The sequence below is a fragment of the Puntigrus tetrazona genome, chromosome 22, assembly GCF_018831695.1.
Source record: "Puntigrus tetrazona isolate hp1 chromosome 22, ASM1883169v1, whole genome shotgun sequence".
Taxonomy (NCBI): domain Eukaryota; kingdom Metazoa; phylum Chordata; class Actinopteri; order Cypriniformes; family Cyprinidae; genus Puntigrus; species Puntigrus tetrazona.
The window spans coordinates 10487850-10511735 of NC_056720.1; the positions used below are offsets into that span (position 1 = coordinate 10487850).

Here is a 23886-nt window from a genome sequence, read left to right on the forward strand (position 1 = left end):
TACTCTACCATTTGCCTTTTCAAACAGGCATGACTTTATTTCTCGCTTAGAATAGAAAAGGACAAGTTTATCAGAATGTCCGAGCTGCTCTTTTCCATCTCATGAAAGTGAATGATGACCAAGAGTTAAGACCTGTTTCATATGCAAATGATTAATAGTGATTAAGATTTTAAAGTGTTTCAACCGACATTTTAGAATTCATCATACAACTTCTCACTTTAATTTTAAGAGGTTTTTAGATGTGTTATGTAGTTTTACGATCTGACACAAGCTATTAAAAAAAAAAAAAAACACTGAGGTACTGTGTAAAACATTTTTTTAATAATAATAAAAATAAAATAAATAAATGAAAAAACAAATCGCTCCAAAAAATTCAGCATACAGGTTTGGAATGACATGAGAGTGAAATAATAATTATAAATAATTGCAAAATTACAAATAATTACAACAATTAAACTGGATGAACCATCCATGAACAATTCTAAACCACAACTTTACCCAGCATCTTGAACAGACAGGAAGCGTTCAAGCGCAGGCAAAAGGGACCAAATTGCCTTCAGCGAAGTCTTCATCACTGAGGTCGTAACCTTTTCTTCCTTCAAAATGGGAAAAAAAAACAGAAGCGGCCACGGGAAGAAGTTGCCTGGGCGACAGCATTCGTTTAGTGTCAGGCATGTGGGTTTTTTTATGGCTTGCCGATGGCATTAGTCTCCCTCGGTGCCACCAGGCAATCACCTCTTTATCACTTGGCAATTATCTACCCAGAGCTGCTCTGTGTCTCTGCCCACCTCTGCCTGCATCACACATGACCCCTTACAGTCGGTCTGGCTCTGCTGCAGCGCGGGGAGAATGGCAGGATGACTGGAGAGATATTTATAGAGAGACGAGAAATGGAGTGAGCTGAATGCGAGGACCCCGGTTATTAAGGTCCCTGGCCCTGTAAGATTGCCTGAAATGGCCTCGCTCCTTTTTCTGCTGTTTGCTAAAGCGCATCTTCAGGACTAAACACGGAGATGGAGCAAACATACTTTTGGTTCGACCGGAACTTGTTTTAGGTCCTAAACGCATGCAAGTATGTAAGCCCAGATATTAATGCTCGGGACTAATTCACTTTCTTAAGTAGTATTTTGTTTTGGTGTCCAAAAAAAACCCCCAATGTGCTGTATATAATCAGCTTCAATATAATCTACACAACCATTCAAAGGTTTGCGATCATTAGGAATTTTCACCAGGGTGCATTTATTTGATTAAAATACATTTAAATAATACAATTTTAAAATGTTATTGCTACTCAAAAGTACTGTTATCTATTGAAATAATTATTATAGTTCCGGGTGATGATTAACTGAATCCAAAAAAAATGTTTGGTTTACATAATATATGTAGATTTATTCTGTATATATATCTCAATACATGCGCAGGCATGTATATATTTAATATAAAAAAATAATATTATAATAACATAAGAAAAATATGTTATGTTTATATATGTCACGGTGTGGTTGCGGAAAGGAGCCCGCGACGAGAATATCACTCTAACAGTTTTTAATCTTCCACAAAAGAGTAAATGAGAATAAAACAGACAGACAGGCTGGCAGGTAGGTATGTAGGCAGACTGAAACCACACGCATGCATAGACGAGACAAGACCATTTGAACTGAAACAAACAGGAACTTATAGCCCACAGGAAATTACTTCATTAACAAGACACACCTGAACACAATACGACAATCAACAGAGGAGCGAAAGTAGGGCACACAGAGCATGTGGTACATGAAAAAACAACCAGAAAGAGTCCACACACATGACAATACATTAAATACATTTATATATAATATAAATGATCTAAATATATACATGTAAATATTTTCAAAATATACATTGCATGTATGTCTCTTTATATATTTATATATTGTCTTTATATATATATATATCAGTAAAAAACTATTTGTATAAAATTATTATAGATAGTAGATGTGTAGATCAAATATATGTAGCTGTGTAAAATATCTCATGCGTTTTCTCTCATCAGCACTTCTACTATATAAACATGACATATTTCAACACTGTCAAAAGGCACTTAAGTAATTTTTTTTATGATTTGTCTGTCTGAACCACAGAAATAAAACTGTGTACCATATTAAAATTGATAGCATATTTGTTTATTGCATAATATTGCAATGAATTGCATTGCGTTAAATCGCATAAAAATCGTATCGCATTACATCGGTAGCTGCTTCTCTAAGGTATCTTTAATTATCGCTTCGATGGCTATGCATATATCGAGATGCGTATCGCATTGGCCTCGGTTATAGAGATGCACGTTCCTATTACAAACTGTTGCTCCGCTAAGACACTTGACCTAAATATGAAAAAATGCATGTAGACGTAGTCATTTTACAGTTACGTGCACTACAGCTCCCCCTGTGGCATGCATTTGTATTGCCCTAAAAATTATATTTCACAATGCAACCAAAATCAAAATGAAGCATTTGTGCTCACATAAAATATGTTTTGGATCTGAGTGCACTTCCATTTCGATATTTCTTTGCCATATATTTGCTCAAAGAGGGTGGTTTATATGTACAGTACATAGTAGTCATATTTCTGCAAAGTATCCATTTATGACTAGAAAGACATTTTGAGCGAGGGGTGAGATTGTGCTTTTCTATATAATACATCAATCATGTTACCAATTTCTAGGTTCTCCATAAGAAGGGAGTGCTTTCAAACAATGCATAAAAACTATAAAAAGATGCATAAAAAACCCTTCGAATAGCCCACGCCGCTATATTTCTCAACAACAGGGGGCAATGTAGGTCAATAGCAGAGCATTGCCCCCCCCTTCCTCAGCACCCTCCTCCCAAAAATACCCAGACAAACATTCCCCTCATTAATGTTGGCTTCAGAACATTCTGAAGTGCTTTCAAGCAATTTGTGCGTCATATTAATCTAATGCACCGTCTCTGGTGATTGGCGTCAAGTAAAAGAGATCTTTCTGGCTTTCCATCAACAGCCGCGCTTTTATTCATCTTCCAAAAAAAGAGAGAGAGAGAGAGAAAAAAAAGTCAAAAATGAAGATGGCTCCGCTCAGAAAAAGGAAAAAGATCAAACATGAGGCAGCGGGAGAAAAAGACAGATAAAAGATGTTCGGCTTGTATTGACAAGAGCGTCTGAAAGAAAATTAATGTTTCTCGCTTTCATCGCGTGTTTATGTCACACCCCCCATTCCACTCCAGAGACGAGGACGGGGCCGCATCTGATATTTCCAACATCTTCATGTACTACTGAATGATAAGCTGTTTGTCAGATTTAGGAGTTAGATGTACCTTTTTAAAAAAACGCATCTGTCTTTTGGCACGATGTTGTCAGCACTATTACCCCTCCAATTTGCGCTCAGATGCCCCCCTCCTCTGCTCTGACTAAAATCCAATTTACTGGCTGTCAGCTCAACCCAGTAATCCTCAGCACAGCTGTGTTTGTGGAAGGAGCCTCTTAATTTGCTCGTCCTCCACGTTTCTAAATGTACCGTTGCCATATCTGAAGCTAACGTTTAGCTTTTGTGGCTTATTGCCTGTTTATGAAGGCGCAATGAAGGCCTGTTGGAGACCCTTCCGGGTTCTGCTGAGGTGAGGGAAATGTGTGAACTGAAGAGTGTGGAAAATGCTAGTGGAGCTAACTTGCTATGCTAGTTCATTGCTAAGTGGTAGCTGTGCTGCTGTGGGTGTTAGCCGGACGGTTACTAGCCCAAGTCGAACAGAAAAAAAAACTTGTCTGTGATATTTTTGTCACGTATTTTTCCAAACCAGTCGAGTACAAAAGCAGAGGCTTGATGGATTCAATTTAGAGTTCAGAAATATCATCCGATTGTGACAAAAAGCAATGCTGACTATCTGTCATCGCTACGCTAACATAATGGTTGTGTGTCAGGATTAAGGTTCAGCATTTATTTCAGCACATGCATTGTTCAGCAATGTGCACTGTGACTGACACGACTAATAATACCTTTATAATCAGCTGGGTGGTGAGGTTTGCACTTAAATGGTTTCAGAAGAAAAAAATTGCACGATAGAGTTGCTTACATAAATGCACCGTATATTTAGCTGCCAGATGAAAATGATAAAGCAATTGCTTTTTGAAAAGCCAAATCCAATGTCTACTGAACAAGCTTCGTAATTTGAGGTAGGTTATTATTTGTTAAATTACAAGCTACCATTTACTACTCGGCATTAGCCGTTTGTTGAGAGTAAATTTTATACAAACCTACCAGAAAATCATGTACTGGGGAAAGGATCTTTAAAAAGTTTTTTTCTGGTTATATAGATGTTGTCTTCCCTTACTTATACTGACACCTAGTGGTGTGGAAGCATTAACAAAAATCTTCAATTTTTACTGTAAAGATGATATTTGTATCAGTGTTTTTATTGTTAACTAAAACTACTCCAACTACTACTTTTACTATGAAATGTTTTCTGTAACCTTATTACAGAAGGAATAAAATCCTAATATTTAGATGAAAATTGATGCAAAAAATGTAACGAAAATAAGTTTAGGTTGAAGTACTACAATTGCTAAAACTTAAAGCTTGAAATAAATATATAAACATAAAAATGACAAAATCACGAAAACATTTAAATGAAATTTAAATTATTAAAATGTAAGTTAATTTAAAATAATAATAAATTATCTAAGAGCACTTAATAATACACTGGTATTCACATTTATTCCACAATAAATAGTATTCAATAATAATAAAATTTAGGGTTGGATTGTAACGGCTGGTCATGTGATTTTAATATGGCAGCTCTCATGAAGTGATTCAATAGATTACTAATATGACAGGAACCGTGTAATGCACTGATAACCTATATTTTTTCACATTTAAAATTCGTAAATGAGAGAAAAACAGCCCCATTAAATGTGTTCTGTGTACCTGGTTAAAATAACGATTTAGCCTTTATTAGTTGATTCAAAAACAGCAAGCGAGAAAGACGCTTAATAAAAAGTCGCAAACTTCGCCACAAGCTGCATGCGATATCATAAAGCGGTTGGTTTCGGCATGTGTGGGTTGTGGCTCGGGCTGGAACGGTGAATTATAGAGACAGTGTCATTGCCACCGAGCGGCACACTGCACCATCTCTGACACGGGAGATAAAAGTCACTGCCAACCTGTGGGAGCCACGGCAACCACCCTGCCTGCCTTCCCGCGCGCCGCTCTCTCGGACCATTTGCATTTCCTGCGGACGCTCCGCATCTCATGAATGCTAATGAGGGCGTATTTTTTCCCCGCGTACTGGCCCGGCAGTTACTGTGGGCTTGTCCGTACGCACATCTTCCGCTGGCCCACGCATGTCTGTGATATGAAAATGAGTGTGAATGATAAGCCCCCGGGGGCCGGGTCGACTCCAACAATTAATCCTGGCATTTACGAGAAAAATTTGCCTACGCCTATCAGTACATGAATATATGTATATCCCTCTACTCTGTATGGAGGAGCTAACTAGAAGCTAACTGTTTTATAGTATCTCTCCCCAAAACTGAACCGAGATGTCCCTCATGAATGAATATTAGGGACTGTGACTCAACCTCTCGTCTGCCTTTCAACCTCCCCCGTACCGATGACAGCTATAAATAACCAGGTGAAGATTTTCCTATGGAATATTCGGAGTCACTCTGGGAACGCGAGCGAGGACGTGTGGGCATGCAGTGATGGGGAGGGTATGTGGGCGGCAGTGAGATCATCAAAACTTGCCCAAGTGCCCCGGAGGGGAGGAAGGGTACTCACCGCGTGTGCGTAGGTGCTGTAGGTGCTGAAGGGCAGGGCGATGGCAGGGTTGAAGATGCCAAACTGGCCCACCATCTGCTGCATGCGGCGGATGGTGCGTTCCTTGTCTGTGTCGGCAAACTTGACCACCAGGCTGGACGACGCACCCTGAGGGAGGAGAGAATCGGAGCCAGTCTGAGGAGAGAGGGCAGGTTGCGTTTAACCTCCCGCTTTGCAAGCGAGACCGTAGACCACCACAGGAAACACAACTCAACATGCACATGATTTAAAGGAACACGCCACTTTTTTTTTTTTCACATTTTCCAGCCGCCTCAGAGTTAATCCATGCAGCCGATTTCTGGATCTGGCGATAGCACGTTTAGCTGTAGCTTAGCATGGATCATTGAATCTGATTAGGCCATTGGCGTCACACTCAAAAATTAGAGTTTCAATATTTTTCCCACCTAAAGATTCCAATGTAGTAATCAAGGAACCGTCCCACGGCTGCAGCAGGCCCAATGATATTACGCAGCGCCTGAAAATAGTCCTCGGCAATTCAGGTGCTGTGTAATATTGTGCCCGCTGTGATCATGGTACAGCAGCACAGTACCTTGCTTATTATGTCAGAATAAGAGCATAGTTATTTTTGGGGTGTGATCCTAACGGTTTAATCAGATTCAGTGATCTATTCTAAGCTATAGCTAAAAGTGGCACTGCAAAAAAAAGTGGAGTGCTCCTTAAAGATATATATATATAAAAAAAAAAAAATAGCAGAAAAACTGTGGTAAATGTGATCACGCCATTACAGTGACGCTATATATTTCAAAAAAATGGAGCTCATAAACATATTAATAAAAATAATTTAATATAGAGTTATAGTAATAGTTCACTGAAAAGCCTAGAATGTTAACTATAAATGTAGAAGTCATATAAAGACACAGCATCGCGCCACCCCAAAAAAAAAAGCAAAAAACAATACAAATGGTAACAAAAATTCAAATATTTCCATTAAAATACCATTATGAATCAGTAGCTTTTTTTCAGTAAAACCACTATAAATTTTTTAAGCTTTGAATCATTCTAAAATGATTTGAACAATATTATTCCTTTGTTATAGTTACAACGTACTGCGTATTGCGTGTAGTTAAATTGTGGTATGGATATTGCTATTCTTAAAGAATTTTATAGCTACAGTCATCGTATTTGGTTTAAACAGCTTGGTTTAAACATGAACTTCAAACCTGTATGACTCACACAAATAAATATCCTATAAATAAGAACCACCCAAAAAGAACCTTGTCCATTCAACTTGCACGCTATATTTTATATATTTTGAGTTTTATTGAAGCCATGTAATAGATTTAAGTAAGAAATAGATTAAAAATGCATTATTCAAAATTCACACGCGTAAAAAAAAAATCTTTGACACTCGGCATATCTTTACCAAAAATGTTGACGAGAGTAGAGATGCTTAAACAAGGCATTCCTCTACCTTATTCATTCTTTTGACTTGGATCTTTTCGTGGAATGCAGTTCGCAAAACCGGCCTTAATGATTCATTTATCAACTGGACTGAAAAAAGTTCAATTCGCTGATTCACTGGCTGCAGGCCTTATGAGCTGGTTTATGTAAATATTTTCACCTAATCATGTCTTTTGGACACTCAAATCACGTTATATCTATCATGCAACCTAGAATATGAATCGTATAATTTACCTCCGGTCCCCATCCAATATCACTATCAAAAAAAGCATTTTGGAAACCTATTAATTGTGTTCAATTAAGAAAGTATGCCACTCAGGTTTGGAACAATGACAGGATTTTTACTTTGCGGTGACCTGCCCCTTTAAGAATGACCAAAACCTTCTAATTCTGCCGTGACTTTTCCACTTCAACTTTGCACCAATCACAAGGTGGCTGCATTTCAAAACTACCCCGAAGAAAAAACAAAAAACATCCTGGTTCTGAATCACTGTCCAACAAACTCCCGACGCCAAACGTTACTTGATAGGTTATGGTATCGCACCTGAAATATCAAACGGATTAGATGAAGAATGTGGGTGTGTTTTGAGATTGACAAGGCCACCAGTGGTCACGGTCTGACCTTGGATGTGTGGGTTTCTAAGTCTGGCTCGCTCGTTCTCTCCCGTACCGTGGTAATGAAACACCTGCCGTGCTCACATTCATTATGAATCTCTCAATGATTCGATGCTACACTTGACCTTTATCAGTCTACAGCATCCCCTGTTCCAGCGCTATATTGTCCGAATCCAAAAAAAAAAAAAATACAAAATCGATTTTGGCAAAAAGGCCGAAATATGACTGTGATCTGACAGTAGAGAAAGGTTGTGCATCAGCCAAGATAAGAGGCTAGCTGAAATTGACGTGAAAATGTCGATAAGCAGCCACAATATATCAGGTGAGGCCACAAGCCATGTCTGTAGAGCAGAAAGGGGACTGTTTTAGGTCCTCAGCTGGTGGATCGTGTCCCAAAAATGGGTTGCCGTTACATCTATAGGCTGGGTGGAAAACAATGCTTCTGTAAATGGCGACATAAAAAAGCAACTAATCATATAATTGTCCATGATTCGTCCAGAGCACAATGTGCCTCGTGCATTTAATTATTTTCTTCAAAAGGCATTTATTCACTGGATATATATCAATATATCCATTTATTCAATATTTTTAATGAACAAAGTAATGACTGAGCTACAATTCAGTGTGGTTATTAAATGTTAAAAATGCACAGATTTTTCCTAGAAAACTAAATTATGATTGCAGAATGATATTGAATGAAATTTGGTCAAAAGGGATCCCATGGCTCCCAAACTAAATTGATATTTATTACATAGTATTTATTACTATTTTTCAGTTTTAATCATTTTAGTTACAATTTTATACATTTATATCAATTATAATGATATATATATATATATATATATATATATATATATATATATATATATATATATATATATATATATTTATATTTCTACTGTATACTTTTTGTACTGATACATAATTTCCAAATACTTTTTGCTTCAAATCTAATGTTCTACTCTAAAAAAAGAACTGGTTGATTAAAAATCCTTTTTGTCAAAGAACTTTTCTAAAAAAGCCTTTAGTGAATAAGGAGAAAATAAAAAAACAAGCTGGAAATCCGGAACCAAGGCTGCTGAAAAAAAAGGGTGGTAACTGTTGTTCTCTGTATTGTTGACGGAATGCTTAGCAGGGGCCGAGTACAAAGCAATCAGTTTGCACATCCAAGCTCGACAACTCTGGCTCTAGGCATACGGCACTCATGTAGGCGTTTGAAAGGGTTGCCAGAAAAGCAACAAAAGCCAGTCGCTAGGGAAGATAAATGTAGATTTGATTTTCGATTTCACTCTGTTTGAACCTTCATGCCCTTAGCCTTTCCAGAACTGTTTTATTGTATTGTTTCCTCAACTGCTTAGTTAGGATATCATTACCAGGGACACTATCAATGCATTCAGTCACTGCTCATTAGTTGTGCTGCACGACTAAACAAAATGGACTTTGCAGGTCAACAATCGTACCGCAAAAAGCACAAGTGTAAGACAGAGCGAGGTTGCAATCTCTAAAAAAAACGCCTTATCTTGTATCCCTTCAGGTTTTTTATCACCAAAGTAGTTAAAATGATTTCTGGGTAAAACCTCTGGGAGTTAGAGACTTCTGTGGACTGGAATAAAAACATTTGGCGTTTAGAATAGAGTGGTGAGAAAAAGTTTGACGGTGAACCTGGAGCATCTTTCCCCCCCACCGATTAAAGCGAGCGTACGGTCGAAAATGACAATTTGGTTATCATTTCTAACTTCTTCTGTTGAAGACAAATGAAGATGTTTTGCACAATGTCCTATCTGCTCTTTTCCGTACAAGACTTCACTAAAAAAAGGTGTAGAATTTGCATTGAAACAATTTTTACTGAGAAACTGCTAGTAATTTTACAAAAACAAAAGTAAAAGTGAATGTAAATAAAATATTAAATTAAAAAGTAAATTAAAAAACTGAATGTATTTATTTATTTAATATTTAATCTTATTAAAAAAAATCATAATAATTTTTATAGCGTTTAAAATATTAAAATATAAGTTATTTGGACTATTTCTTTGATGATTTTATAGCATTTAATTTTACTTTTTGCCGCTCGACAGCCTGGGTCACTATCCTTTGTGAGCTCTAATCTCTCCAAAACAGAGGAAAAAGTCTGAAAAACAGAGGAAAAAGTCAGAATTGTGAGATATCAACTTCCAATTGCCAGAAAAAAAATCTTTAGAGTCCTGTAAGAAAAAACGTCACAATCGTTTTTGATAAAGTTTTCATTGGTGGCAAAAATTGACTTCCTTATCATTCGCTTTTATTGTATAAAGAGAACATGTTTGTGTTCCCTTGAACAAAGTATCAGTAAATGATGACAAAACATTCATTTTTAGATGGACTATGCCTTTAACTTCTTGAACTCGTGGTATTAAGTTGTATGCAGACCTACGCTGGCATTTTAATCTTAACCTCAAATGCGATTATCTGCAGCGCTCAGAGTATTTATTGAAAACCTAGACGTTCTGCACACCACCTTGAGCTATTACGAAGGAGAACAAAATATTTACTGTGTGTTATGAAAGTTCTTGGGCAAAGCCAATAAAAGAAGAAATTCAATGTTTCTTTAGTCCTAAGTTTGGAGCGTTCACAATTTTCTGAATGTGTTGATGGTATTTGTCCAATCCCTTGACTGTTTGTTTGCTTTAGCTCTGAGACATCCGGCGAATATCAGGGCCGGGGGCTTGTTGGTCCAGCAAGATATAGGCTATGCGTTTGTAAGAGAAACTGATAGAGAGAGGGGGAGGAAAAGGGAGAGAAAGAGAGAGAGAGTAGTGGTTGATCTGTGAAGTAAAACTCTCATTAAATTTTAAGCCGCCAAGCACCCGGAGGAATTCCCATAGGTCCAGGACCCAACGAAATGGATTCAGGAGAGAGAGAGAGAGAGAGTAAAACTGTGGGAATAAAAAGTGCAGCTGTTCTACAGAGGAAAAAGAGGAGGAAAACGAGGCCCTGGAATCAAAGCGCGGCCCGCATCTTTACGAGAAGTAGTGATGCAGGGGGCACCTTGCTGCTTTCCCGATTCTTGAGGTTTGTCTGTGAACGTGGACCATGGAGGCATTAATTAAGCTACATATCTGATGTAACTCTAACTCTACACATCTGTCTTTGTGCATTAACTGTGAATAAGATAACAGAAACCGATTATCTTGCACAAAGAGCAGCCGAGTTTGTTGCTGCTTCTTGTAGCATAAAAAAAAAAAAAAAAAAAAAAATATATATATATATATATATATATATATATATATATATATATATATATATATATATATATATATATAAATAAAAACGACATATATATTAAAAATTATAAAATTTATAAAAATTACAATTTATAATAAAAATTATAAAGACTTGCAACTTGTTCCAGCATAAACCGTCTTTTGCCGTTAAGATAGTACTGTTTTTAGCGGTGCAGACACAGTCATTTTTGCCTGACCTCACTGAATAGGTTTCCCTTTCAGATGCAAGATTTATGGGAGGAGAGTCTTAAAATGAATCACGCAATGCAGTTTACTAAGGTTTGCACTTGTCAAATTATTGGTATTTGCGCAATTGTTTAACATGTCTTAAATATTTCGCACTTGAAATGACCGCAGAGAACATAGAGCACGCGGTAAATGGGAGGCGATTATTTCCTCACATATTTATTTATTTGGAGTACCGGACTCTGAATCCGAACATATCCTTACGGACATTCGCGCTGCTCTTTGTAGATTGCATTGGTCTATTGGTGCATCACCTGTTTAGTAAAACTTTTTTATTGAATAAGTATACGTACTGTACATATTCCAAAAATAACTATATTCAAGTAGCTAATGCCTCAAATGAGACGGGTTTATTTGAAAATAAACAGATATAAAAATGCAAGTAACCCACATGTTTGAGCTCAGGCCGTGCAAAGCCAATCATTACGTTCTGACCACAGCAATTTTGGGCCAGTATTTCTCCTGTAGTTGTTGCTCAGATATCCACACAGTCGTGAGGAAATGAAAATCCAGCTGAACGCATTGCCATTCAACCATAGACAGTGGCAATCGGTCGGCAGCGCAAACTCTCCTAACCAAGGAGATTGTAATATCAGATAGCAGCGGCAGTTTCATTTTCCTGTATTTGTCGAAATACGCTCGATCCCAGGCGTATACATTCGGGTGGAAATGAGACCGAAGCGGAGGGGCTAGAGTTCCTTGACCCCCTCCCCAGCCTTCGCCGGGCGTAATTTCGTCCCCGGTCTTCCTGCGTACAAGGCCCTCCTGAAGTCTGGCAATTTGCTTTACCGCACGGCCGTGTAAATTTTTAATTGCCCCACGTCCGAAGCGAAGGTGGGGGTGTGGGGGACAAAGGGGGCGGCCGTGCGTGGAATAAAGCGCACGTCGAAACCCTTCCTCAAACCTGCACTGCTCTTGATGTATGTACATTCTCTTCATATTTATGTGTCGTTCGATGAGGAAGCGCGCGAACGCATTCAGCGCGAGCTTCTGGAGCTGGAAAATTAGATCAGAGTATGTAAGCTGTGACCTCATGGCTGTGCCAGCAAGAGAAATGGACAGGAAAGAGGGGGAAACATAGAAAGGAGGCGGCGTGTGCATACATGCATACATGCGTGAGCGTGAAGATAATGCACGGACTGCCACGAGCCAGGGGGATTTGAGCCGAATATAAGATCGGACCGACTATAAGCGTCAAGCGGTTCTGCAATAAGGCCAGTTTCTTGCTGCCCACGAGCACATCATTAGCAGAGTGCTTTATACATGCATATTTAAAATGAATTAGCACTTCTTCACTGGACTCTTTACTGTAATAAATATAAGCTGCATTTGGTTCTTTGAGGGCGAACTGAGGTTGAGAGAGGCTTGATGGTATATTTGTGCAGCGCATTAAGGAAGCGAATTATAATATTTCGCTTGTTTGTGAGTTTGGTATTAATGTGGCACAATTGCGTATTTTGTGCATTTTTTTGGTTTTTATTTTTTATACAGTGAAAAATATCAATTACATTTAGCAGTTACATTTAGCTTTTTAATTTCTATTTGCTGCATGACTATATTTGACCGAAAAAAGTCAGAGTGTGTATTAATCAGATAAATTCTGAACGAATGGGGTTTTATTTTACGCAGTATTTCACTTTCACAGCATGCAAAAACCAGGCAGAACAGAAAGAGATAGAGACTAGAAAGAGACAAGATAGTAGCTTTTTATTCTATTTTAAGTTTTGTGGATTTATGTCGCACAACCTTTAGACTGAAATCTGCTACATCAAATGTGTTTTGATTGTCAGTATTGTACATTGAGTCTAGATTAACAAATGACTGGATGCTTCAATGTTGTTTCATCGTACCTATTTCCAATGCCATTTTACCTCAAAGAGAAAGGTCCTTCTACAGTAAAATTCGATTAGTCTGAAGTCTTGTTTTTCACAAATGAAACACTCTCGTATTCTACTTTTATCCAGCCCGACATATTTCTTCTCTCGTCACATCTATTCAAGTTGCGTTTTCTGTTACAGTCATTTCACGCGATATAAAAGTCAAATTCAAATATGTTCTGACTGGTTGCCATTTTGGCGGGCGGGAAGAAAAAGTGTATTATTTATACAAATCTACTTGTTAAATCGTATCTGGTGCTAGTGTTACTTTAATAACTGCAAGCTGTTGGTGGGCCGAGGGCGTGAGAGGCTGGTGGGTGTTCGGTAAGTTCGCCATCGCTTCTTTTGAAGAGTTTGCAGATGGATGAGTGCTTCATCAAGCCCTGCCTTGAGAAGAACTCCATTATCTCAGCTAAACATCTCACTCCGGCACCTGGGAGCCACGCGAGTCGTGACCCCTTCCTCTACAACCTCAGACTCGAGAGAATGGAGGCCGGTAAGGTTTTCCATAATCAATTTACCTTCCGAGATGACTATAAACCTTTTCCATCCCTCCCCCATGAGCTTCCTCCACTCTTCCCCTGTCTCTCCACCTCTCTCTTTCTACTTTTCTATCTCGCGTTCCTTCCCGCTCTCTCTCTTTTTCTCTCCTCCACTCCCACCTCAGTACATGCCAATGAATAATTCACCAGTCAATGTGGTGAAAGGTGAGGTAAACAAGTCTATTGCCTAATGTCCCGGGAGGATGGAGGGAAGGAGAGAGGGGAGAGAGAGGAAAGGATGTCTGAGCGCGTGTGTGAGGTGAAGATTTTAGAACTGTGGTTTACATTTCAATGTTCCTGAATCATTTGCACCTCGGTTGACCCTAAAGGTTAGAAAGAGAGCAGATCTCAACACACATCTTTCCCTCGTGCTGCTTCTATGTGTATTTCTTTTTCTTAAAGTGGCAGTCCACTTAGAAATGCATTTTAGGTGCATTTTATAAAAAAAAAACTATTTTCAATTAATTTCGTGTTTCAAAGTCATAGCAGGTTTTCAATCGCAACGTGGTGAACGGCAAATAATGACTTTTGAGATTTTAGAGTTCATTTGCAAAAAAACAGATGACTGCGTTTTTATTAAATCTCAAAAATCATGTTTTTTCATTGTGCATTCCAATTAATCTCAATCAAACTGCAGTCGGGCTTTTTTGACTAGGTTAAAAAGCAACTAAAAAGCAACTAACACAATAAAAAACATGATTTTTTAGAAAATTAACTTCTCTGTTTCTTTTTAAAAATGTCAGTGCCTCAAATGCTCAAATGCATTTTGACCGTTCATAGCTCGTCTGTATCCAGCCGGAGTCTTTTAGCAAATAAAACAGCAGTGTGTGAGCTACTTCTGATGTGTTTGTGACTGAATAGCTGTGTGATTCAGACAGACTGTGCTGAATAGCCGGCTTTTTATGGCTCAGCGTCCAGTCCTCGAGATTGAAGCGGTCAGACAAAGGCCACGTGCTGATATGCTGGCAATGCATCTATTCAACAAAACAATATAGCCAAATATGCAGTTCGTAAGTTGAAGTGACTGATTTGTTATTATTTGCTTGGAATCGATTTGATTGCCTTGTTCACTACTGCTACAGCACACAAAAGAATACAATTCTAAGAAAAAAACATTTCTGCTTATTATATGGTAATATAAAAAAACCCAAAAAGCTAAACTTTGTCTGGCAACAAAATGTGGTACGGCCAATAAACTAACTAATTAACATTATTCATCCTCATAACTACCACTACCACACACAAACACACAAACTACAATTGCTAATACTACAAAAACATTGTTGGTCGCACCAAATGACTTCAACTTCATCAGACAAATCTGTGTATATATATATATATATATATATATATATATATATATATATATATATATATATATATATATATATATATATATAAGATTACTTCTGGTTGTAAATTATCCATGTTTTACTCTTTTACTTGACAGTTAAACCACATGACATTTTTAAAAAAGTAGTTTACCCAAAAATGTACATTTTGTCATCATTTACTCACACTCATGTCCTTACAAACCTGCATTAGTTTATTTCTTATGTTACATAAAAGTAGATATATTGTAGAATTTTGAAGATTTTTGCATTCTTTCATATCTTCAACAACAAAAAACTTTTGGAATGACATGAGAGTAAATTATGACAAAATGTTCATTTTTGGATAACCTATTCCTTAAAAAAATGTCATGCGGTGTAACTCTTAAGTCAGTAAATAGAAGCTTACAAATTATAGATTTTTTTCCAAAACCACATGAAACCTAAAGAATACAAAGAACCCATTTCTGCGAAGTAAAAAAAAAGATTTTCACGTGACCCTTATAATAATAGAGTGACCCAAGAATGCACATTTGTATGAAAGTAATTGTAACCTCTGATTGCAGGAGGAACCTCAAAGTAGAAAGAGTGCAACACTAAAAATAAGAGGTTTTCTGTGTGTGTGTGTGTGTGTGTGTGTGTTATAGAGGAGTGTGTACTCACTGGCATGGTTTGACTGCCATGCAGGGCGCTGATTGCGGACTGAGCTTCGGCATGTGTGGAGAACTTTACAAAGGCGCAGCCTGAAAGAAAAAAGGCACACACAGAAAGACACACAAACACTTTAACCACAGTGTAGAGAAGCACACGAAACACTGGAGAGGCAGAAAGCCCTCCAACAGTAAGCAAGCGGCTCCTCTAGAGACTGTACTGATGCGAAAAGCGTGCTATTTACTGCCGCATGCCCATCTATGCAAACAAAACGCAAAATACAGGATAATTGATATCGTTTTAAACACTGCTACAGATATTCATCGCTAGAATTCAAACCCATTGGGGATTCAAGAGCAGTCTTGTTGCAAGCCTTTGAAGAAGCTGTCAAAATATTAAGAAAAGGCCTTAATGTGCCTTATACAAGCGTAACGTGTTTTATACAATTAAGCTCTATTTTTGCCAGAAACGGGGTTTGAAATAAAACACTTAAATGAAACGTAGTTTTCTTGTTTCATTGTACAGGGAATGTTTTGACATCTATCTTTTTCTTCTCTTCCATAAGACTGGATATATTCAGAGATCCACCCCCTAAGTAGCAGAAATAATCCTACAGCAATTTTCGTAACACTGGCAAGGGGAAAACTTGCACTCCCACAGTGCTTTTCCAAATGCCAGGCTGTATTAGCGTCTTGCAGTGTCCCTAAAGCCTCGGTGGGCAAACAATGGAGTCTATAAAAAGTTTAATGCTCAAATATGTGCTTTTTCTCAGTCTCTTATGAGCCTTTAATGTTGAATGGCGACAACTCAGAACAAACTGTTGGTTCTTGGACTGCATAAAATGTCAATAAAAAAACGGAAACATTGAAAACATATGAAAACCAAAAATACGAAAGTGGGCAATATGAAATGTTTTAAAAAGAGCCTCATCGATTTACTGCTCGATTATTAATTATGTTTTATTAGGATCTGAAGGATCTTGTGACACTAAAGACTAGAGTAATGGCTGCTGAATGTTCAGATTTGCCACCGCAGAATAAATAAAACATTTTTAAATAACCTTTTTTTTAAATCCGATTAATCGCATCTGAAATAAACATACTTTTTTGGTTGTGATTAATGGTTTGACTGCACTAGACACAATATAACCAGAAGTGTGTATGAGAAAGCAAAAAGCCTTATTAGCGTTGACTGCTAATACGGCATCGTACCATAAAAAGTGACATAACCTCACCTTTACTATTCCCATCCGGACCTCTTAGCACAGTGCACTCCTCGATGACTCCATAGGGCTCGAAAAGACGGTACACGTCCTCCTCCGTCTGCTGTTTGTTTAGCATCCCGACGAACAGCTTCCTGTCTTCTGAAGCAAAGAAAAACAGAGCGAATGAAATGACTGGCGTAACCTCTCACCTCACCCATTACCCACATACATTACTATTGTAAGCACAGCCCAAATACTACTCAGACTTTTGGTCCCTGGCCAGCACGGGCAAACAGGGACTGCTTTTGCTTGGCCCATTTAGCTTGTGGAATGGAGTCGCAGCAGTAATTGTTCCCCGTGCCAAGTCTGTTCATTTTAATTTGGGGGATAATTGGGTTCAACCCCATGTTGGAAATGGTGGGTAGGCCTGAGGTGATAGCACTAAGCTGTCGTGCTTAGAGACCTGGTTTAATAGGAAGAAGCAGACTGCGAAGAGACAACGCTTTCTACGAAACTCTGGAGGGTGTAGATAGACCGAGAGCGCAGCTACCGCTGACCTGGAATTCAAACTAACGCAAGCTGTTTTGGTCCCGTTCGGTGTTTAGTTTATGGTAATTGAGTGTCCTCACAGATAATGCTTTGTTTGAATCTTGAATGTTACACAAATATGATCATCACAAATTATAAACGTGCCACGTGATACCGGTCAAGTCATGTCAAATACTGTTGACTTGATAAGGCTTATAAGCATCACGTTCGTTCAAACTCATCATATTTTACCATTAAAGTGCCCCATTAAGTATTTTTTTGAAAAATGCCCCTTCATGCGGTGTGCAACACAGCTCTAAGTGAATGAAAACATCCTGCAGAGTTTTAAATCTGAAAGTGCACTGTGTATGAAGTTGCTGTTGACTCGGAACTATTGAAACGAGTCATTTTTAAAACAAATCCCAAACCATTTCATGTTAATATCAGCCTGAGACATTAACATATAGCTCCGTCCACTTGTTGGTCTTTTTGCATTGGTCTGAATAAAAATGTAAATTCATTCTTTACTGCTAGGTGCAAATAGCGGTTTCCACGGTAACGCTGTACACAAAGCAGCACTGAGCTCACAAACACTGCTTTATCAGGCATTATAAGCACTGCAGGCTTGATTAAAAATTAATTGTAAAAATAAATGGTTGAGCGAATCGTTTGGGAGTCATTGATAAAGTAAGGTAAAAATAAATGCATATTATAAGACAATGAAAGTGTTTTTTGACCTTATCAAGGGATTCACAAACATTGCTCATGAAGATGGCTCAGCACCCAGTTCATTTGGACCTCACAACCTCCAAGTATGATACATAATAGATGTTTATATTTTCTATTGAGCATTCAAAATATGGAACTGTGGCCACTGGTGTATTGTTTCCGACACGCGGCACACACGATAGACCAATCACAACACACAATAAGCTATCTGACCAATCAGAGCTGAGTAGGCTCACAGAAAGGAGGGGTTTAGAGAGACTGAATTATAGAACTGCTTCGAACAAATCTTTGGGAAATTATTTAGCTTATTATTTTTTATGCTTTAAACAACAAATACAGAGCAATACAATAGACAATATGAAGCCAGGGATGCAAAGAAGAAAAAAAAGGGACAAAATAGGGAAAGAGAAAGAAGAAATAATAATAATAACAATAATAATAATAATAATAATAAAAACAATCAGAAACATGCATGGCCTTTACATTACTCGAAAATTCTAAAGACAGAAAACAAACGGTCAGTTTTGATTGCCTTTCTATTAGCATTGGGAAATGAGGTGACATTAAATGTATTTTTTGAGAAAATGAAAGCATCGTTTGATTGATTGTTTGCATGTAAATCTATTGTAGGAGACTCCCAAAACAATATAAATGGAATAATAAAAGAAGCAAGTTTAACAGACATGTGCCTCAGAGAACACAGCCGTTTCATCCCTGAGTTAATGTGTTTGAACGAATCAATTGAATATATATATAACGAATTGGCTGATGAAATTATCTGTTCTGTTTGTAATTGAATTAAGACACTCGAGTAAAAGATGGAATTTAACACTTTTTCAGTACAAGTTTTCTAAAAATTGTATGTTTCAATATGCAAATGAGGCATGAAAATGAATATGCACAAAAGTATTTACATTTCCACAACAGAAATCTGAACACTAGATAAACCCAGGTTTAAAAATCCCCTTATTTTTTTTGTCGGCAGTTTCAAAAGTTTTCCCCCAGAAGACAAAAATTTATTTCAGCACTTCATAAATACTCTGAGCAGCTTTTTACCCTTCATAAAATCACAAAATGTTCTTATTTTTTCTTTATGAACATACATGATATATGTTTGTGCAAACCCTTCAGTTTACACCTTCAGAACACATACAGGAATAAAACGGTAAAGCTTAGTGTATGAAAGCGCGGTGGAGTTGGAGATTTCTAGCTAAGTGCTAAAACAGTCTTTAAAGATATTACTGTAATTAAAATCCTCAGAAGCAAACATATGAATAAAGCGCAGATAAAATACAATCAAAAGTGTATTTGGAGTGTTTTCTTTCCAATGCTCCGAAACGCCGCTTTATAAACAGCCAAAATCTCAAAAATCGAATGAAATGGTTGTCAGTTTATTTCTTAATGTTCTTTTTCAATATAAAAACTCTTGTAGCCTCAGATTGGACTTCAGCGGTGTGATCCGACTAAACCTGCAACTTCATCATGGCATTGATCTTCCTGAATATAAGTCAATGGGAAGGATGTGTCTATCGAGTCTCCCTTATCCTTTAGATGCCGCGATGACTCCGACCCGCACGTATTGATATTCCTTGATTCGCTCTGGAACCCGGCCGGCTCCGTGTCTCGCCGCGATCGTGACGTGCTCTAAAATAATCACGAGTGTCAGCACGTTGTCCGGGCCCCGTGCGCTCTTTATCGTTTGTGGCAGGATCAGAGGGTATGTATCAAAATAGAGGCGATGCATTGTGACATCTGTCACGTTACATCGGAGAGCATTTATCTGCAAAAAAAGAAGGACCTGAACTGGAAAATAAAAGGGCAGGATGGGCCTTCGACAACGCCTGAGGGGGGATCTCGCGATCCGGAGGTTGGGCTGGTAACGTTCCTGGACGAATTCGCATAGATGTGGCCTTGAGGTCTTTCCGAGCTTCTTGCGACGTCTCATCTCAGGCAAACGGGTGATGGGACTATGTCCGGGATGGATTCATGCACGAAGCTGACCTGTGTGAATTTAATACCGCGTGTGCTTCACCTCAATATTTATGCCACGAGCGCTGCTGTGGTAGCATGCTTTAAAATACACCCTTGCGGCTGTCCCGACGGCTGACAGCTGAATGGAATAATTATGGGCGGAAAGAGTGTAACTGTAACACACACTGTAAATCAGGAGGTATATAGCGTGCAGACAATGAACTTCTAAGTCCGTTCAAAAATTGTAATTCTCAGGTTTTTTCAAACCTGCTTGACTTTAGTTTTGGGGGGGGAAACAAAGACCGTCTTTGTGAGAGTATGCAGAGTTTGTTTTTCTCACGCTCAAGTACAATAACCGAAATCTTTTTTTAAAAAAATGACACAAAAGCAGCACAAAAGCATCACAAATGTGACAACTATATCTCGTTGAATGTAAAGAAGAGTAATAGGGCATGGACTTATTCAGCCTTTTACATTTTGTATGATTTAAAAATAATTAGTTCAGGTCATATATTATCATTTAATCACAAAACCATTCTAAATTATTTGGGAATAAATCAATTAAATTAAATCTTTTAATTCAACTACAAAACCAGTCTAATACCGCCAGAATGTTTTATGTCTGAATCAATCAAATCTTTTCATCAAATTAGAAAAAAGCTCTAACTGATATTACACGATTATCGAACACCAAAAAAAACCTTTTCTTTTACAGATTACACCTAAATACCTTCCGTCCGATTTCTGAGTAAACTATTCTTTTGAGTCATTTTATTGAACTGAATCTCCAAAATGATTTTGAGTGCTTAACGAACAAATCATTCTAGTTAGTAAAATCTTTTTATTTAATCACAAAACTGGTCTAAATGATGTGCCTGAGTTCATAGCAAATCATTATTTTGAGCTAGACCTTTAGCCTAAATCATAAAAACAGTTTGGGAATATTTTCTTCACAAATCAGAACGATCCAGTTTAAGCTTGATCCACTAGCTTTGGTTTGATTCATGACTTCAGAACACTTAAAATAAGCTACTCATCGCATTTTATCTTTTTGATGATTCAGTCTCCATCGCGTGGAAAATAGCAACTAGCAGTCTTCACAATTTCTCTTTTTGCTTTGCACAGACTAAAGCGAGCGATGCGGCTTTTAAACCACAAAGCGAGTGAATGTCAGAATTTAGCTGAAATCTTCCTTCGGTGCGTTTCCCTCTAAATCTTCAGATATTTTATTTAGCGCTTTAGCCGTGCTGTTTCTCCGTGATTCAATAAGGTGCGAAAGTTTTGAGGACCTCCAAGCGATTTATAAAATAAATCAGCCAGAGAATGTTTTCATCACTCTTTCTGACAGGGATGAGGGATAAAGCATCACCACAGGGCCGCCGTAAGAAAATAAAAACAGACGCCGCTACTGACATTACACATTTAGAAAAAGGAAAAGCGCACACGCATTTCTTTCGAAATCGCACGAAATCCGTTTAGAAAATATCGGAATACAATACAGGCCGCGTGACATTATGCTACATATAAAGGAAGGTACAAAACAGCATCGCAGTCTTGCATTATTCAACTTTTTCTGTTTGCTCAGACGACCAAAGCTTATGAGAATCGACTGCAGTCGATAATGCGGTTGCGGTCCATAAATAAGCAAAGCAAAGTGAGTTTATCGACAGCGTGACCACAACAGATTCATTAAAAGGCAACGGGCTAGAACACATGCTGTACAGTATCTTATTTATATGAAATATAATGTGCACACTGATAGACTGTTCAATCACTACAGTGCCATTAAGGTGCTTCTCATCGCGCGTTTAATTGATTAGCTCTCTTGATATTTGCATACTTTACTCCCCCGTGTCCTTCATACCGGGGTCCGGCCCCACCAGCTGTGATGCTGCCTCAAAAAATGACTCCTATCAAGCTTCATCAACTTCAGCGGCTGGAAAGAGTTTTGTTTAATACATCACAAATTAAGCCGCGCAACGACAAGGGGAGAACAAGATTGCTAGCTCCACGTCTAAGGGAATTTATGTCCTTGTGATATGACTTGAGAGCAAATCCTTATTTGTTTAATATCATGACTGATATTTGTTATCTTTATTATAGGAGAGACGCAGCTAGACTGCAGAGTCAAAGCTATTAGGCCTTGACTATAGCCAGGTGTTTGCTTGTAAATATCTCATACGTTAAGCGTGGGGGAGTACAAACTTTTGAGCTTTGCGATAATTAGCTTCACAAAAGATTACCTATAAGTTTTCTTTAAAATCGGCATGTTTTTCTGGCTAATTAATGTGTATAGGTTTCCTATGTAGATACTGGTGCTTCCGAGTGGGTTGAAGCTGGGATTTAGCGCATTTGAAGTTAAAGTAGTTCATAAACAGCATGTGGAAAGCATTTACTCAGTATCGTGATCTCATTTTTGACCAAGATGCATATATATATATATATATATATATATATATATATATATATATATAGCGTGCAATGTGCGTAATTATTAAATCAAAGTTCGAAAATACATTTAAAATAGCTTAGCCCACGATCTTCCACCAAACCCTAAAAGCGATAAGCCTGACGCTAAACTGCAATTGCGTTTTTTCACAACGCTTGTTGTTCGCCCGCAAAAACAGCATCGGCAGAGGCTCTCTAAAACATGCAGACGATGTCCAGGCTCGCTGGAGGAGATCCTGCAGCCTCAGATAAGCCTGGGATGAGCGCGGGAGGTGAGCGGTCGAGTTTGTAAATCACTGTCCTGAGAGAGCCGGACGATAGTGAATCATCACTTTTGGCTCTCTCTTTTGCTTCCGCGCAGGAAAGAGCGCCTGTGGAAGTTGCCATGACAACCGTCCGTCAATCACGCCTAAATGGGGTTGGCAAAAAGCGGAGGGTCATTTCTAAATCTGCTGTCGGGCACGCAGTGTAAATTCCATTGTCTGAGGCGGCGATAAGGAGAAATGATGAACAATATTAGCATCTTGATAAAAAGCAACATACGAATGAACAAACACATTAACGGAGAATTACCGGGTGGGCGATTATTCAACAGAAGACTGAGCAAACCGAGAGAAAAGTGTTCGGGTTTACCGTGCAGATAAGTGATGCAGACAGATAGGATGGGCCGAGATAGATTTTGCTGCCATTTCCACTTGGCAGACCAGAATCGAGTCTTTGAAAGCGGCGCGTGGCCCCGAACACTAATTAAAAACAACACAACAATTACCGCGTGTAACAAAACACAACCTCAACAAACAGACAGAGAGGGTTAAAGTAATTAACCTACCGAACAAACCCGGTGGATTTTGATCCAATTCATTATATATAACATATCTTGTTTCGTACGAACGCTGACGGAAAGATCCGCGTCCGCCGGGACCTCAATCTGGCGGCGACGATCGGGGGGCCTTCGAGATCTTTTGGCTGCTGTCAAACTTGAGAAGCGTTCTAGGAGTTTTACCTCCCGTGAGTTAATCTGAAACAATCAGCCTCGGATTAGTTCACCGAGGGTTTGGCCAAATAGATTAATCTACATACAGCCACAGACGTTTGGCAGTTTCTATCAAACAGACGGGCATCAAAATTTGATCAAGGGAAGTGAAAAAAGAAGTCAGCAACTTCATTTCCATAACATTGTGCGCCAGAGTTACATAAACCTAAACCGTTTATGTAACTCTGGCGCAAAACATTGCAAA

General features: G+C 38.3%; 1 protein-coding gene across 3 annotated transcripts in view; it reads right to left on the reverse strand.

Annotated features, from left to right (window-relative positions):
* LOC122327734 (CUGBP Elav-like family member 5) overlaps positions 1-23886 on the reverse strand; it is a 1183696-nt gene that overhangs the window by 20723 nt on the left and 1139087 nt on the right. For 2 of the 3 annotated variants that reach the window (XM_043223306.1, XM_043223305.1), the window contains exons 2-4: positions 17003-17131; positions 15781-15860; positions 5786-5932 (exon numbers count right to left, since the gene is read on the reverse strand). In XM_043223306.1, the coding sequence (XP_043079241.1) occupies positions 5786-5932; positions 15781-15860; positions 17003-17131 (356 nt within the window). Of the gene's footprint in view, positions 1-5785; positions 5960-15780; positions 15861-17002; positions 17132-23886 lie in introns of all 3 variants that reach the window. The other variant, XM_043223304.1, reaches the window with a different exon arrangement.